Genomic DNA, 17,987 nt, shown 5'->3' with positions numbered 1-17,987 from the left:
AAGTATCTGACTCTGGGATGAAAAGCCACACTGCTGCTATTTAACTTCGTTTTTATGCATCTTAGTAGTTTCTGCATGTTTTCCCAGTATGGGAGGTTAGAGATACCTGGAAATGTTGTGAGCTCAGTCAGAGCTTGTCTACATGGGGACATCCAGGAAAATTAATCCAAATGAACTAAAGGTGTGAATATGAAGTGGATAGTTAAATCACATTAAATCCCTATGTGGATTTTGTTTTTCAGCATTAAAGTGGCCTCAACTAAATTTCACTTTATTCACTTACTTCCAGAATGAATCAAGTGAACCTGAATTGAGGCCACTTTAATTCTGAACAAGGGTGTTCACATATGGGTTTGATGCAGTTTAACCCACTACAAATGCACTCGCTGTTAGTTTGGGTTAGTTTTCTGGACAACCCTGTGTAAACAAGGTAGCCTGAGTTAGCCTCTGTCAGCAGAGAGTTCAGATTTACAATAAGCACCATTTAATACACTCCAATGTCAAGACATACTAAATCAGAAATGTCAGTTTTACTATAAAAATTTGTCTTGTGTAGGTCAGAGCTCCTTTCAGAATCTGACATAACACCCAATATTTACTGGCCTTCCGTGCTGTACCACTGGATGTTACGATGAATTATACATAAGCACATAAACCAAAAATAGCATTAAGAGAAGAGCCTTAGCAAAATGGCATTTCTTCAGTAACTGACCTCAATGTATTTCTAAAAGCAGTATTCAGTAAATATGCAAACAAGATTATAACAGGGACTTTCATTTGTAAAATGCAAGAATGTTGTCAATAGGAAAAACAACAAGGAGTCTGGTGGCACCTTAAAGACTAACAGATTTATTACTTTAAGTAATGAGGGCCACAGATTCTAAAATGGGTCTCCAACCTGCTTAAGTTTTGGGGGGCCAAAACACAGACCTGTCAGTTACTGGCTCAGGAATACATTCTTTATGCAGAAGAGTGAATTGAGATGTCTTCTACAGCTAGGACAAGACTGTGTTGTAGCTAACTAAGTTTAAAAAAAAATGAAATATGCCTAGTGCATAGAAAAAATGGTTACTCACCTTCTCATAACTGTTGTTCTTCAAGATGTGTTGCTCATATCCATTCCAATTAGGTGTGCGCGCACACTGTGTGTACAGTTTGCCAGAAGGTTTTCCCCCTAGCAGCACCCATCGGGTTGGCTCTGGAGCCCCCTGGAGTTGCATCTTCATGGCGCAACATATAAGGCCCTGATGCCTTGCCAGTTCCTTCTTAGAATCATAGAAGATTAGGGTTGGAAGAGACCTCAGGTCATCTAGTCCAACCCCCTGCTCAAAGCAGGGCCAACACCAACTAAATCATCCCAGCCAGGGCTTTGTCAAGCCAGGCCTTAAAAACCTTTAATGATGGAGATCCCACCACCTCCCTAGTAACCCATTCCAGTGCTTCACCACCCTCCTAGTGAAATAGGGTTTCCTAATATCCAACCTAGACCTCCCGCACTGCAACTTGAGACCATTGCTCCTTGTTCTGTCATCTGCCACAATTTAGAACAGCTGAGCTCCATCCTCTTTGGAACTCACCTTCAGGTAGTTGAAGGCTGCTATCAAATCCCCCCCTTACTCTTTTCTGCAGACTAAACAAGCCCAGTTCCCTCAGCCTCTCCTCGTAAGTCATGTGCCCCAGCCCCCTGATCATTTTTGTTGCCCTCCGTTGGGCTCTCCAATTTGTCCACATCCTTTCTGTAGTGGGGGGCCCAAAACTGGATGCAATACTCCAGTTGTGGCCTCACCAGTGCTGAATAGAGGGGAATAATCACTTCCCTCGATCTGCTGGCAATGCTCCTATTAATGCAGCTCAATATGCTGTTAGCCTTCTTGGCAACAAGGACACACTGCTTCTTGCCAGATACTCCAACAGCAACAAACAGCTGGTTCAACTTACAAAATGGCTTAGTTCGTTCAATAAAAAAGGCCAATGCATGCCGCATATCTACGGAATGGAGCCTCTGCTTGCGACTACTGGCATGGCGTTTTGTGAAAAAGACTGGAAGGAATAGGTCTTGATTAGTGTGGAAATTCGAGACCACCTTCAGGAAGAATGCCAAGTGGGATCACAGTTGCACCTTATCTTTGGAGAAAATGGTATACGGAGTGTCGGATGTGAGAGCCTTGAGCTCGGACCCCCTTTTGGCTTATGTAGCCTTTTTGGTTACAATAACCTTATAGGAAAGGTAGAGGAGCGAGTACATTGCTAGAGGCTTGAATGCCCCCCCCTTCCCATCAGCCTTGGGAGTATCAAGTTAAGGTCTCAAGCGGGGGTGGCTGCTGAATAGGATATAATCTGATCAATCCCTTGAGGAACTGCTGCACCATTTCGTTAGTGAAGATGGTGCATCCATGCTCTCCTGGGTGAAAAGCTAAGATGGCAGCCAGGTGAACCTTTATAGAGGAGTGAGACAAGTCCTGCTGTTTCAACTTTAGGAGGTAGTCCACGACAAAGGGGACCGACGATTGTGTTGGAGGGATACGATTTTGCGAGCACCAAATCGCGAATCTCTTCCACTTGGCTAGGTTATCGCTCTGGTTGAAGGATTTCTGCTACCCAGAAGAACCTCCCCCATGGGGTCTGAGCATGCAAGTCTAGCGGGTTCAACCACACAGCTTCCAAGCCATGAGGTGGAGAGATTCGAGATTGGGGAGTTGAAGCCATGCGTATTGCTTATCCTCATCCGTGATGAGGTCCGGAACTAGTGGTAGAGTGATTGAGTGTCCACCGATAGCTCCAGTAACATGGTGTACCAATGCTGATGTGGCCAGGCTGGTGCCACTAGGATCACCGAGGTTCCGTCACTCTGGATTTTGAGGCGACCTTGTGAATCAGAGGTATGGGAGGGAACGCGGAGAACAGGCAGTCCTTCCATGGAAGGAGAAACACATCTGCCGACAAATCTGGGCTGTGGTTTAGGAAGGAGCAGAACTGTAGGCACTTCCTGTTGGCCCTTGTGGCTAACAGATAGATCTGGGGAACTCTGCCCCGCTGGAAGATATTGTTTATTATGTCCAGGTGGATAGATGACTCGTGGTTATGAAAAGACCTGTGAGGTGGTCTGCTAGTTTGTTCTGCAACCCTGGAAGCTAGTACACTCCATACTTTTGGAAGCGTCCTATGCAGAACTCCCACAGTGGGAGGGCTTCCTGACATAGGGGAGAGGAGCGTGCTCCCTCCATTTGTTGATATAAATTATCGCTGTTGTATTGTTTGTCAGGACCAATATGCACTTGCCCTCCAGGAGAGGCCGAAAGGCCTGACATGCCAGCCGGACTACCCTGAGCTCCCTTATATTGATGTGAAGCATCAATTCCTCCTGAGACCAAAGACTCCGAGTTCTGTGCTCCCCAAGGTGTGCCCCCCACCCTGTGGCTGAGGCTTTGGTGGTTAGACATCGGGATAGATGGGTCCTTGACTAGTCAGTCATCTGCCTTTTCCAACTGACATACATTTGGTAAACACCAGAGGTGCCGATGATAGGCCAAATGGTAGTACTGTGAATTGGTAGTGGGAACTCCTGACTGTAAACCTTAAGAAGCGCCTGTGAAGCGGGATTATGGAAATGTGGAAGTATGCGTCCAAGCTGAGAGCAGCATACCAATCTCCTGAATCCAGGGACGGGATGATAGTGGCCAGAGACCATTCAAAACTTTAGTTTCTTCATGAACCTGTTGAGATTGTGCAGGTCCAAGATGGGTCTGAGGCCCCCTTTTACTTTCGGAATTAGGAAATACCAGGAGTAAAACCCCTTTCCCCGAGCTCCGGTGGAACCTCTTCCACAGTCCCCGCTGATAGGGAGGGTTTGTACCTCCTGAATGAGAAGTTACTCATGAGAGGGGTCCCTGAAAGGGGGTGGGGTGGGGGCAAGGAAAATTGGAGAGAATATCCCATCTCTACTGTGCGAAGAACCTAATGGTCTGAGGTGATTTGGGACCATGCTCAGTAGAAATGGGATAGACATTCCGAAAATGGGAAAGAAAGATCCAGTTGAGAGGTGGGTATAATGCCCTCGGGCGCATCCTCAAAAGGTCTGCCTCGGGCCTGGTGGCTGCCTGGACAACCCAGACCCCCTGTTATTTGGGGATTGGGGTTGGCAATGGCAATTCTGGTTTCTGGGACACCTACAGTTCTGGTACTGCCTAAACTGCCCCGGTATGGTCGTGTCGTGGGTTGAGGCCTAAATTGTCTACACTGGGAGGCAGGGGAGTCTTTCAGACTGTAGAGTATAGAGCCTGTTTTTTCCAAAAATTACATGGCCCCCTCAAATGGTAGGTCCTGAACCGTCTGTTGGACCTCCCCAGGGAGGTCCGAGGCCTGCAGCTATGAGCATTGGCACATTGTGATGCCCAAAGATATCGTCCGCGCTGCAGAGTCTAACACCGTTTGCAGCAATGTCCTGGTGACAGTCTTGCTCTCATCCACGAGAGCAGAGAATTCCGGATTAGAATCTGTAGGGACAAGGTCCAAGAATTTGGACATTACATCCCATGATTTGAAAGTTATAAGGGCTAAGGATCGCCTGCTGATTTGCGATATGAAGCTGGAGCCCTCCGATGTAGTAGATCTTCCTCCTGAAGAGGTCCAGCTTCTTTGCATCCTTAGCTTGAGAGGTAGGCCCTTGCCTTTCCCTCACATTAACAGCAGTCACTACCAACGAGTCCAGCAGGGGGTGGTTAAACAAGTATTCATAGCCCTTCGAGGCCACAAAGTACTTTCTCTTGACTCCCTTAGCTGTAGGAACCAGAAAGGATGGTGTTTGCCACAGGGTTTGTGTTCTCTCCTGAATGGTCGGGGAAGGGCCACCCTAGTGGATCCTGCTGGGGATAAAATGTTCACCATTGGGTCCGACACCTTGGTGACCGCCTCCATCTGTACCCCGAGATTCTGAGTGGCCCGCCTCAGAAGTTCAAGGTGGGCTCTGCTGTCAGGAAGGGGAGGCCCTGAGGATGTTCCTGCCACTGAGGAGGAGCCTGAAATTTGTGAGGCCTCCTCCTGTCCATCTGGCTTCTCAAAACGCTGCAGTTCCATCCGCAAATTGGAGTCTGCTTTGGTGCCGGCCCCGGTACCGGTTGCAGCCGCACCACAGTCCACGATACTGAGTGTAGCCGCGGTGCCGGGTGCAGTACCAATTGTGTTGCTGGCGGTGGTAGCGGTGGCTGATGCCTAGGAGAAATCTCTGGCCCTTCTCTCAGACGTGACCGAAAAGAAGTGTACCGAGGTGGACCCATTGGGACTGGTGGAAAGCCCATGGGGTCCAAAAGGACCACTGAGCCAGTACTTGTCATTGTGGTGGCCAAGGTACCAAAGGGAAAGTTTGGGTCATCCCCGCTGACTGGGAGTGCCAGTGGCTACGATGTCAGCTTCCCTGGGACATAAAAGTCAGTGTCCAATGTGGATTCCGACGAGTCCGCATGCAGAGACCATGGCAGCGCCATGCCTGTCGGTGCTGGGGAATCTGTGCTGGGGCAACGTAGATCATTGCTGAATCATAGCTGGCTTGCCCCTGGACTTCACTGGTGGCCCCTGAGACATTTGTGGCCTCAGGTCTGGTGCCATGACACCATGGTTGGGGGACTGTAGACCTGCCAATGTTATCAGGTCCTGCGCCGCCTCATAACTCTTGGTGTGGAAGGGAGGTCCAAATCCTCCACCTGGGTCTCCTCTGGTGTTTCCGGACCCAATGGTCCCTCCCATGGGCCTGGAGTCAACTGTACTGGCTGCTGAGCTGGAGGGGAGGTGTGGTCTTGCACCCGACTCCCTTCCTTGGGTTCACGTTCCCATGCGTGGGAAGGGGAGTCCCCTCTATCAGTCTTCCTGTGCTGCTTCTTCAGGACAGGAGACTGAGTGGTGCTGAAATTGATCCTGTGCCGTGCCCGGCACTGGGGAATGCTGGTGCCGAGGGTCTCTGACCCCAGAGTCCTTCCTCAGCACCTGCCGGATTAAAGCCGGTGCACTGATGCAGAGGTGCCGTGTCCATGGGGCTCAACTCAGACTAGGGGTGGAGAGCTGCTTCCATTAGCAGTAACTTTAGTCTGATCTCTCTCCTTCATGCGGGGGCAAAAGCTCCTACAGATCTTGCACCTGTCTGCTTGATGGGACTCCCCCATACACTTTAGACAAGCTGAGTGCGGGTCGCCCTGGGGCATAGGTTTCTGGCAAACCCCGCCCGTCTTAAACCCCTAGGTCCAAGGCATGCCCCAGACCTGGGATAGGGACTGGGAAGCGGGGAGGGAAACACCTCCCAGTACCTCAAGTCCAGATGTCTGTCTAACTACAACAATTTTTAAAAACTGTCATTATTTACAAAAAATACGCTAGAGGATTGCTCGAAGACGAGAGATGAAATGCTCTGACGACCGCCACTGAAAATGAGAAGGAACTGGAGAGGCGGCGAATCGGCAGGGCCCTATATGCAGTGCCATGCAGGCACAACTCCAGGGGGCTCCAAAGTTGATCCCACGGGAAAAGCCTTCCGGTGAACTATGCACGTGGCCCGCACACACACCTAATTAGAATAGATATGAGCAAGCACAAGAATGTGAACTTTGTTATTCTTTAAAAAACAATACCATCCCTTATCTTTCCACAGGGCAAGTCAGATCTGTGAGTTCTATTATTTCAAGTGTAGGCTTCTACTAGCTCACTAATTCGCAAAATTGCAGGTAAGTACTTACATAAAACAGCTCCTACAGAGGGATTTTAAATTGGCTGTTCGCAGCTCAGCGAGGAAGAGAATTTGGCCGAAAAAGCAAGTCACAGCTGAAGTAGCCATGCATATAGGCCATTTCCTGATTGAGGTACTACAGTGTGCCACACCACCCTCTCAAAGAACACTGACAATGCCTGTGTCACAGCCTGGCCCAATCCAACAGTCTGTTGTGAGTGCACCCAACTGCTGGATCCTATGTACTTCTAAGCCAAATGGGTCTGGACAGGGACTAGTTACTGTTTCCAGCTCTGGATGTGTAAGGCATGCTCTTACACCTCTTGTCTGAGCCTGAGCCCTTCCCTGGCACATGGGACTATGCAATCCTGCCACCCCAAACCCTGGAACCAGGGCCTCAGGCTTCCTGAGCCTCCCTAGTTGCTTACTGTCAGACTCCTAGGCTGTGATGGTCACTCTGGACTGCTAATTTAATCCCTTCAGGGTCAACATGGCAAGACCACCACAGAATGGATTCCAAATTCAAACTGGAGGTCATCATGCCACCCCCACACATCCCACTGCCACAGCTCGCGTGTCAGCTTTGCTGTCCTTTTAAAAAAAAAGGACAACAAAAAAACCACCCACACCCCACAACACATGGAGGACCAAGCAGCCAGCTTGCAGATTTCTTCCCAAGAAGTGCATCTCAAACCTACGCCTTCAATTCCCGGACGTTTATTTTTTGGCTATATATAATGTTATTGTGCATGGGATTCCAAGCCACTGCTTTTTCCTTCAGGGCAACAGTTAGGGACAGGAGCAGTGGTGAGATATGGAGTTTACTTTAGGGCTGAAAGCTGGGTTCATTTAGAGAACTCTTGGCCTCATGACAAAAGCAGCAGTGGTGGTGCTCTGTGGCTACCACTCCAAATTAGAGCTGGCTGGAAAACTGAAATCCCTTCCTGTGGGAGATTCCACATTTTGGAAAAAAATTCCATTGCGGATTCAAGGAAAGAAAAAAATGTTTCTTGACAAATAAAACAATCTCAGCTTCCCAACTGCCCACGTGGAAAGCTCTTGTCAATTTCCCTTTCCTCAAGGCTTTCAGGCAGGCAGGTGTTTTGGTGTGGTTTGTGTTTCCCAGATTAACAGGATTTAGGTGGGAAGGCTATGACAGATTCAGAGGTGGCAGTGGGAGTGACCCATGTAGCAGATGACACAATGAAGATGACTGGATGTGGAAGCTGTGGTATGTACATGATCCTGGAGGGGGCACCTGGTAAGAGTTTTGTCTGCATGAAATGCCGTCTGATAGAGCTGATGGAGGAAAAGATCAGAGGTTTGAGAGATGCAGGTGGGAAGTCTGGTAGAGTTTAGGAAGGGGTTTGAGCAGATTATGGAGCAAAGACATGAGGTATCTGAAGGGAAAAGCTCAGACTTGCAGATGGAAGCAGGACTAGGGAATTCTGAGGGGAGACTGGGTGAGGAAAGTGGTCAGTGGAAGCATGTGACTAAAAGAACTAGGCAGAGGAAAAGACGGGCTAGTGAAGGAGAAATAGAGCTTCAGAATAGGTTTGCAGAGTTGGAAAATGAAGAAGGGGCTCAGCAGGTAGTCACTGAAGGTGACAGGGCAAGGAAGAAGAGAAGAGCGGTTAGTCCTATAGGAAAAGGGGAAGAGTTAATGGAGATTACACCAAATATGAGCCCCAGGAGGATACAGGATGGGTTAAAAAGGATTACAAGGGAGAATGGGAATGGAAAAAACTTGCAGCCAGAGGGAACAGGGGATAGACTGGAGAATAGCACCATCACTAGGAAAAGGCAGGTCTATGTGATTGGGGACTCTTTACTGAGAAGAATAGATAGGCCTGTAACCAGAGCTGATCCAGAAAATAGGAGGGTGTGCTGTCTTCCAGGTGCTAAGATACGGGATGTAGACCTGAGGTTGAAAAGGATTCTAAAGGGAGCGGGAAAGAATCCCCTAATTATCCTTCATGTGGGAACAAATGATACAGCTAGATTCTCGCTGGAAAGTATTAAGGGAGACTATGCTAGGCTGGGGAGGACGCTTAAGGAAATTGAGGCTCAGGTGATCTTTAGTGGGATTCTGCCTGTTCCTAGAGAAGGGCAATAAAGGTGTGACAAGATTATGACTATCAATAGATGGCTTAGGCAGTGGTGCTATAAGGAGGGCTTTGGGATGTATGGCCATTGGGAGGCATTCATGGATAGAGGACAGTTCTCTCGGGATGGACTTCATCTGAGAAGGGAAGGAAATAGACTTCTAGGATGGAGGCTGGCACAACTGATTAAGAGAGCTTTAAACTAGGAATTTGGGGGAGATGGTTGGGAGATGTCCAGGTAATCTCCACGCCAGAAATTAGCATAGAGTGGAAAGAAAATGAAGTAAGAGTGGATACAGCTGTAGGTAGGAGGAAGGGCAGTGTAGATACAAGTCTAATAGGTTATACTGGTAGTAAAATAACCGTGCCTAATAGGGTACAGAATGTGAGTGAGGCCAAACAGCAAAAATTAAGATGTTTGTACACTAATGCAAGGAGCCTAGGTAACAAAATGGAGGAACTAGAGTTACTGGTGCAGGAAGTGAAACCAGATATTATAGGTATAACAGAGACCTGGTGGAATAGTAGTCATGACTGGGCTACAGGTATTGAAGGGTATGTGCTGTTTAGGAAAGACCGAAATAAAGGTAAAGGTGGTGGAGTAGCACTGTATATCAATGATGAGATAGAATGTAAAGAAATAAGAAGTGATGAAATGGATATGACTGAGTCTGTCTGGGCAACAATTAAATTGGGGAAGAAAACTATTAGAGCCTCCCCTGGGATAGTGCTTGGGGTGTGCTATAGACCGCCGGGATCTAATTTGGATATGGATAGAGCCCTTTTTAATGTTTTTAATAAAGTAAATACTAATGGAAACTGTGTGATCATGGGAGACTTTAACTTCCCAGATATAGACTGGAGGACGAGTGCTCGTAATAATAATAGGGCTCAGATTTTCCTAGATGCAATAGCTGATGGATTCCTTCAACAAGTAGTTGCTGAACCGACTAGAGGGGATGCCATTTTAGATTTGGTCTTGGTGAGTAATGAGGACCTCATAGAGGAAATGGTTGTAGGGGATAATCTTGGCTCAAGTGATCATGAGCTAATTCAGTTCAAATTGAATGGAAGGATTAACAAAAATAAATCTGCAACTAGGGTTTTTGATTTCAAAAGGGCTGACTTTCAAAAATTAAGGAAATTAGTTAGGGAAGTGGATTGGACTGAAGAATTTATGTGTTTAAAGGTAGAGGAGGCCTGGGATTATTTTAAATTAAAGCTGCAGAAGCTATCGGAAGCCTGCATCCCAAGAAAGGGGAAAAAATTCATAGGCAGGAGTTGTAGACCAAGCTGGATGAGCAAGCATCTTAGAGAGGTAATTAAGAAAAAGCAGAAGGCATATAGGGAGTGGAAGAAGGGAGGGATCAGTAAGGAAAGCTACCTTATTGAGGTCAGAATATGTAGGGATAAAGTGAGACAGGCTAAAAGTCAAGTAGAGTTGGACCTTGCAAAGGGAATTAAAACCAATAGTAAAAGGTTCTATAGTCATATAAATAGGAAGAAAACAAAGAAAGAAGAAGTGGGACCGCTAAAAACTGAGGATGGAGTGGAGGTCAAAGATAACCTAGGCATGGCCCAATATCTAAACAAATACTTTGCCTCAGTCTTTAATAAGACTAAAGAGGATCTTAGGGATAATGGTAGCATGATAAATGGGAATGAGGATATGGAGGTAGACATCACCATATCTGAGGTAGAAGCGAAACTCAAACAGTTTAATGGGACTAAATCGGGGGGCCCAGATAATCTTCATCCAAGAATATTAAAAGAATTGGCACAAGAAATTGCAAGCCCATTAGCAAGAATTTTTAATGAATCTGTAAACTCAGGGGTTGTACCGTATGATTGGAGAATTGCTAATATAGTTCCTATTTTTAAGAAAGGGAAAAAAAGTGATCCAAGTAATTATAGGCCTGTTAGTTTGACATCTGTAGTATGCAAGGTCTTGGAAAAAATTCTGAAGGAGAAGGTAGTTAAGGACATTGAAGTCAATGGTAAATGGGACAAAATACAACCTGGTTTTACAAAAGGTAGATCGTGCCAAACCAACCTGATCTCCTTCTTTGAGAGAGTAACAGATTTTTTAGATAAAGGAAACACAGTGGATCTAATTTACTTAGATTTTAGTAAGGCGTTTGATACTGTGCCACATGGGGAATTATTAGTTAAATTGGATAAGATGGGCATCAATAGGAAAATTGAAAGGTGGATAGGGAATTGGTTAAAGGGGAGACTACAACGGGTCCTACTGAAAGGTGAACTGTCAAGTTGGAGGGAGGTTACCAGTGGAGTTCCTCAAGGATCAGTTTTGGGACCAATCTTATTTAATCTTTTTATTACTGACCTGGGCACAAAAAGTGGGAGTGTGCTAATAAAGTTTGCAGATGATACAAAGCTGGGAGGTATTGCTAATTTAGAGAAGGACAGGGATACCCTACAGGAGGATCTGGATGACCTTGTAAACTGGAGTAATAGGAATAGGATGAAATTTAATAGTGAGAAGTGTAAGGTCATGCATTTAGGGATTAATAACAAGAATTTTAGTTATAAGCTAGGGACGCATCAACTAGAAGTAACGGAGGAGGAAAAGGACCTTGGAGTATTGGTTGATCATAGGATGACTATGAGCTGCCAATGTGATATGGCTGTGAAAAAAGCTAATGTCGTCTTGGGATGCATCAGGAGAGGTATTTCCAGTAGGGATAAGGAGGTTTTAGTACCGTTATATAAGGCACTGGTGAGACCTCACCTGGAATACTGTGTGCAGTTCTGGTCTCCCATGTTTAAGAAGGATGAATTCAAACTGGAACAGGTACAGAGAAGGGCTACTAGGATGATCCGAGGAATGGAAAACTTGTCTTATGAAAGGAGACTCAGGGAGCTTGGCTTGTTTAGCCTAACTAAAAGAAGGTTGAGGGGAGATATGATTGCTCTCTATAAATATATCAGAGGGATAAATACCAGAGAGGGAGAGGCATTATTTAAACTCAGTACCAATGTGGACACAAGAACAAATGGATATAAACTGGCCACTAGGAAATTTAGATTAGAAATTAGACGAAGGTTTCTAACCATCAGAGGAGTGAAGTTTTGGAATAGCCTTCCGAGGGAAGTAGTGGGGGCAAAAGATCTATCTTGCTTTAAGATTAAACTCGATAAGTTTATGGAGGAGATGGTATGATGGGATAACATGGTTTTGGTAATTAAATATTCATGGTAAATAGGCCCAATGGCCTGTGATGGGTTTTTAGATGGGGTAAGATCCAAGTTACCCGGGAAAGAATTTTCTGTAGTATCTGGCTGATGAATCTTGCCCATATGCTCAGGGTTTAGCTGATCGCCATATTTGGGGTCGGGAAGGAATTTTCCTCCAGGGCAGATTGGAAGGCCCTGGAGGTTTTTCGCCTTCCTCTGTAGCATGGGGCACGGGTCACTTGCTGGAGGATTCTCTGCTCCTTGAGGTCTTCAAACTACAATTTGAGGACTTCAATAGCACAGATATAGGTGTGAGGTCTTTTTTAGGAGTGGTGGGTGAAATTCTGTGGCCTGCATTGTGCAGGAGGTCAGACTAGATGATCATAATGGTCCCTTCTGACCTAAATATCTATGAATCTATGAAATGACACTTCAGTTTTCCTGACAAAAAGTTGAAAATTTTCAGCAAAGGTGAGTTTTTTCCCCCATGAAAAAGTTCAGTTTGAGAAAAGGGCATTTTTCAACAGGAAAATGATGAACTCCTGACCAGCTATCCTCCTAATTCCAATAATTGTCTGACTGATATAACTGCTATTAATGAAGGCATTTTATAGATCGGGAACAGACACTCAAAGATGATCAGTGGAATAGAATGCCTATCTTAAAGGAGAATGGAAGAGCCTGACTTGTTCAGCCTAGCAAAAGGCAGGCTGAGGGGGGATATAGGATTGCTTTCTGTAAATACATCAGGGAGATAAGCACCAGAAAGTCCGTCCTTTAGCCAGAATCTCTTTTCAATGTCAGTACAAGCACAAATGGATATACACTGACCATGAACAAATCCATGTGGGAAACTGGAAAAAGGTTTCTAACCATCAGAGTGAGGTTCTGGAACAGCCTCCCAATAGGTGCATTGGGGACAAACAGTTTTGAGAGCTAGACAAATTTATGAGTAGGATTGCATGATGGGGTTGATTATGATGGTGAGGGGCAGGGCTCGGCAGTCTTGTAGGTATCTTCTGGTTCATGTTTGGAGTTTCTAAAAATCTCATGCTTCAACCGGTAATCTGCAGGAGTCAGGAAGGGACTTCCCGTGCTCAAGTATGCACGCGCACACATACAACATACTGGGTTGTGGCTTTGTCTCCTTCCTCTGAAGGATTAGAGATGGCCACAGCTGGAGACTGGTCCACACCATCCAATATCCCTTTCACTGGTGCTTGGCTGCATCTAACTGATGAACATATGTGCTGTCAGGAAGGAATTTTCCCCCAGGTTACATTGACAGCAGCCTTAGAGGTTTTCCACCTTCTTCTGTAGCGTGGGATTCAGTTTGCTTGCCATGATCATCTGGGAACATGTCACTTGATCAATTCCCAGCCACTGCAGGGGCCTCAGGCGTTGGTGCACTTTGGTCCCTCCTATTCTCTACCTGTGGAATATAGTTTTAATCTCCTAAAGACTAATAATTTGGTCTAATTTCAGTTGTTGGGTTTAATGTGGGTGCTGAATGGTTGGGGGCTTATAATATACAGGAGGCCAGACTAGGCCCCTTCTGGCCTTAAACTCTGTGACCAGATTGAAATCCTAGGATTTCAGAAAACTGCACCCCAAATCTGCATTATTCAACGTCAGTCAACTCCTGCAGTTCAACCAAAAGAAATCCTTTTGACTGGAAATCCCCTTCAAAAGTAAGAAACCTAGACAAAATGTAGAGGGTGCATTAGCCTAAGTTTTAATTTTAAAATTAGTTTTCCACTGTTCATTATGGAATTCCCCCTCCTCACCTCTGCCATCACCACAGACAAGGGACTTCTTTCCTTTAGCCAAACACAAGTAGGTAGGGCTTACCTTCAAAACTACTTAGGAGACTCCTTGATTAACCAATATGGATCTGGTGAAATATAAATACCACTGCTTTTTATTCCTTGTGTGTGTCACAGAACAATTTCCAGGACAGTGTGAAGTTCTTCAGGGCCAAGAAATAAGATGTTATTACACCAGAATTATGACGCCTGAGTTATAACACCAGACTCAGCTACCACTATGGGTATGCCTACACAAACATAAGAGATCACAGCATGGTTGGTCCAGGTCAGCTGACTCAGGCTGTGGGGCTAAAAACTGATGTGTCGACACATTCGGGCTCAGGCTGGAGCCCAAGCTCTGGGACCCTCTACTCTCGCAGGGTCTCAGAGCTCAGGCTCTAGCCCTGTGGTCCCCAAACTTTTTACCTTACACCCCCCTCGGAGCCAAGAGTGGGGCTGTGGCTGCTGGAAGGGGGGGTGAGGGGCATGCCACAGACAGGGGTAAGTGGGCTGAGGCTGGGGCTTAGAGTGAGTTCAAACCCTAACTATGTTCAGATAAGGATCTGGACACTTTTGATCTAGTCTTTCCCTAAGAACACCCTAAAATATATTTGAAGATCTAAAAATACATGCACACATCCTACACCCTTACACCCCAGACAAAATAAACCAATCTTCAGAGAAACAGACCTATGGAGGCACAGATGTCATTGTGCTCAGATGCTTTTAATTAAAAAATTGCATTAAAATTTTAGTTCAATACTGACATTTAAGTTATGGGAAAGAAGGGGAACTGGCACCTCAAAAACAGTCATCCATCCCCCAGCCTGTGACTGGGGACAATCCTTAGCTCAATTCATAATGAAACATTGTAAAGAAAGCAAAAAGTTTCTGTGAGTCATGTCAGCTGTAATTGAAAGTTTCTTGGCTTGTGTTTTTACAGAATACCCTTACATTTTACTTGATAGAAAAAGGCTGAGGAAGTAGTAGCCATTCTAGTGATCAGCCCTGCCACAACCAAAGTTTTGCGAACTCTGCTCGTGGTAGACGGAAACATGCCACAGTTCTAGGCCCAGATTCAGGCGGTACTTAAGCACTTGTTTAACTGAGTACATGAGCAGTCCTGCTGCAGTAAAGCAAATGCTGAAGTACATTTCCATACAAGGTGCCCTAGACGGTACAACTAGATTTGGACCCCTTCCATTTACAAACAAACAAACAAACAGACACACAGACATTTGCCACATGTTCAAGTTCTGTATGTTATTTGCTTACCTGAAACAGCATCATAGAACTGTTCCTCACTAAGGATGCTCAGAGGCGGAGATCCTTTAACTAGAGACTGCTCTAATTCATGGTGTTCAGTGGCTAGTGTCTCTAGTGCTTCTGACAAGATCTTGTTTTTCTCCTGTTCATGCTCCAGTTTCAAATTCCTCACCTATAAGTAGACACATGTATGAATAGAATCTATCCTTCAAATAGCTTGGAGACACACATTCTTGGGAGAGATGAGATTTTAGTTGGTCTTTGAACCAGTTATTTACAATAGAAACTGAAGTAGCTATAGCAGCCGTGTTGTGTTACTTGTGGATTAAATGAGCAATATTACAGGATAATTCTGTTCCCACATGATGATTTTTTGTCTCAGCATTTTTTAAACTATTGAAAAGTCTTTCAAAAAAAGAGTTTAAGGTTTATATATCAGAATTCTGCAACGGAATTCAACACACAGCTATCTGACTGGCTGACGTTCCAAACAATTACAAGTTTTAAACGATGTTTCCCAGATTTGTTTGTAGTCAGAATAAAAAAAAAAAGCCTGTTCTAGTGTTTAAACTGGATTCACATGCGGCAAGCCAATTCTACTGTTCTGCTCTAATTTGGGCCAATTAATATAATCCAGTTGCATTTCTCAGCAAGTGTGAGTTACATAGGTGCAAATATTTAATCAACATCTTAAAAATTGGAGTGTGTTAACCCCTAGAATTACCGTTTTCAAGTAAGTTAAGGAAGTGAAAGAGGTGAGATGAAAGGAGGGGAAAGTGTGACCGGCTGATTTGTCTGTGATGTAATGCTCCTAACACCCCATTGTAAACTGTTCATAGAACAGCCACAAACTGACATGAGCAAGGAAACTGGGGGGGAGGGAAGAGGGCAAGAAGAGACTGGCTAGCAGATGGGTTTTGCATTAAAAAAAACCCCACACCTATTAAACCTTTGTTATTTTCCTGTGGTGCTACAAGCGTCACTGTCTTCTGAGCTCCAAGAACTACTAATATGAAAGCAGTAACATATCCCTACTATCCCTCCTCCTCCCTGTGCTATTCCCTCCTTTTCTTTCCTTTTAGGGGAAGATTTACACTTGGACCTCTCCCAGAAAGCCTCCCCCGCCCCAACAAGCCCTCCACCTGCTGCCTTCCCTCCAATCCAAAGACTGCTTCAATCTTTGACTTTCTCCATCCCCCCACACCCCCGCTCTGCTTTTCCTCGACATCCCCAGTGTAAAGGCATTCAGCTTCCCCTGCTACCGCCTTTCCCTCATTTCCTTCTCAGGGTCCCCTTCGCAGCCCTCCCAGTTCTCACACGCAGTTAACTGAAACAGCATTGGAGCAGTTATAGTGACTCAGTTTCAGCTTATATTGTAAGCAAGAACTGCTTATGTACCAACATTAACTAAAATTATAAATAATCATAATTTTATACATGTAATTTACTTGCCTCCATGCTTTTTGCAGACTTTTTGCATCAATCTCTGCTTAAACAACGAAAGCTGATTAGGTCAGTTTCACTTTTGTTTATTGCCAAGTTCACTTTCAGCATCATTGTGCTACAATCTTTGGGTCTCAAACAAGGTAGCATGTTTGTTTAAAGTCAGCTGTGCCCACAATTTATAAAAAGATTCAATGCAACACTTCACTTGGGGGTATTTTAACAAAATGTACGTTAGTTTCCTTAAATTTCGCCAGTTGAATAGCAAGACTTAAGTTCTTAGGTAGGTGAAATGCTAAAGTTGCAACTTTACCCATGGAAAAAGTGTTAGAAAGACATCTGAATACTTATTATAAAAGATTGCAAACTAAAATGTAGCCTCCGGTCTTTACCACAAGATAGTGATAAAGGGTAAAAATTTCAAAATGCATCCAAGTCCCATTTTCAAAAGTGATTTCGGCTCCTAAGTGCCTGTGTCAAATAAAACTTAAACAGCCCTTTTGAAAACTATCAAAAGTAATTAACTAAAGTGAATAAAATCCAGGAAGTCTCAACTAGAATGTTGTATTGTGAGAAGATTCCAGCAGCACCAAAGGATGACAGTTTGAGGAACAGTAGGTGCCATATGTGCTCCAAAACCAAGCCCAGTAATTGAGTTTCTTTTCTTTCACTGGTAGAGTCAGAATCTTAAAACAGCTCTTCTACAATCCTTTAGTCTGCTTGGTCATTCATGGAATGTTACTCATAATTGTGTAATGAGTACCATGCCCCAAAAGTGAATTCTCCTTTCTCAAAAATAGCCAGCTTTGCAGCAATAATGGTCTTCTTCCATAAATTGCCAGGCTTCACAGCTGCTGAACACTTATCCAAACAAATACTTAAAGCTCCTAATACCTAAATAAAGAGTTTCTCCCTTGTGGTCCTTGTAGCATTAGACAGCAGCTAAAGTAAACAAAGTGAGGAAAAAATTAGACTATTCAAGTCAATGTGACTGGAAGTTGAAAATTGAATTCCTTTGTTTTAAAAGTTAACTCAGAGGGAAAGGGAAGAAAAAAAATCTAATTTAAGATAAAATATGGGCCCCAATCTTATAAGTTTATTAAAGTGGGCAGATACCTATGTCCACGCAGAGCCCCAGAATTTAAAGAAGTCCACCAGTTTGGAGCTCAGTGCAGGACAGGAGACTAAATGAGCAAGTCTTAAAGAGGAAGGATGACTTTCAATGAAAGAAGTTTCCAAAAAGCAGCTGAAACTCCATAGGACCTACATCCTATTTTAAAGTGAAAAAATTGGTTCTCCTTCCACTTTTAGCCTCTGATTCTTTTACTCTAATTGCAGTTCCCTTGTATGGCCTCCACATAATCTATATAAATGCAACCACCAATGGAAGATAAACTTCTTTGAAGCCTAACAGCCCTTCCCCCAAGTAAAAAATGCAATGTGTTTATTGGACCATTC

General features: G+C 44.7%; 1 protein-coding gene across 6 annotated transcripts in view; it reads right to left on the bottom strand.

Annotated features, from left to right (window-relative positions):
* The window catches only part of OSBPL1A (oxysterol binding protein like 1A), a 207,892-nt gene that overhangs the window by 104,338 nt on the left and 85,567 nt on the right, over positions 1 to 17,987 (bottom strand). For all 6 annotated transcript variants that reach the window (XM_073331361.1, XM_073331364.1, XM_073331365.1 and 3 more), the window contains exon 16: positions 15,096 to 15,258. In XM_073331361.1, the coding sequence (XP_073187462.1) occupies positions 15,096 to 15,258 (163 nt within the window). The remainder of the gene's footprint in view (positions 1 to 15,095; positions 15,259 to 17,987) is intronic.

This window comes from Lepidochelys kempii, chromosome 2 (genome assembly GCF_965140265.1).
Source record: "Lepidochelys kempii isolate rLepKem1 chromosome 2, rLepKem1.hap2, whole genome shotgun sequence".
In the NCBI taxonomy this organism is placed as follows: Eukaryota; Metazoa; Chordata; order Testudines; family Cheloniidae; genus Lepidochelys; species Lepidochelys kempii.
Note: the sequence above shows the minus strand (reverse complement) of the source record. Positions and strands in the feature narration are given on the sequence as shown.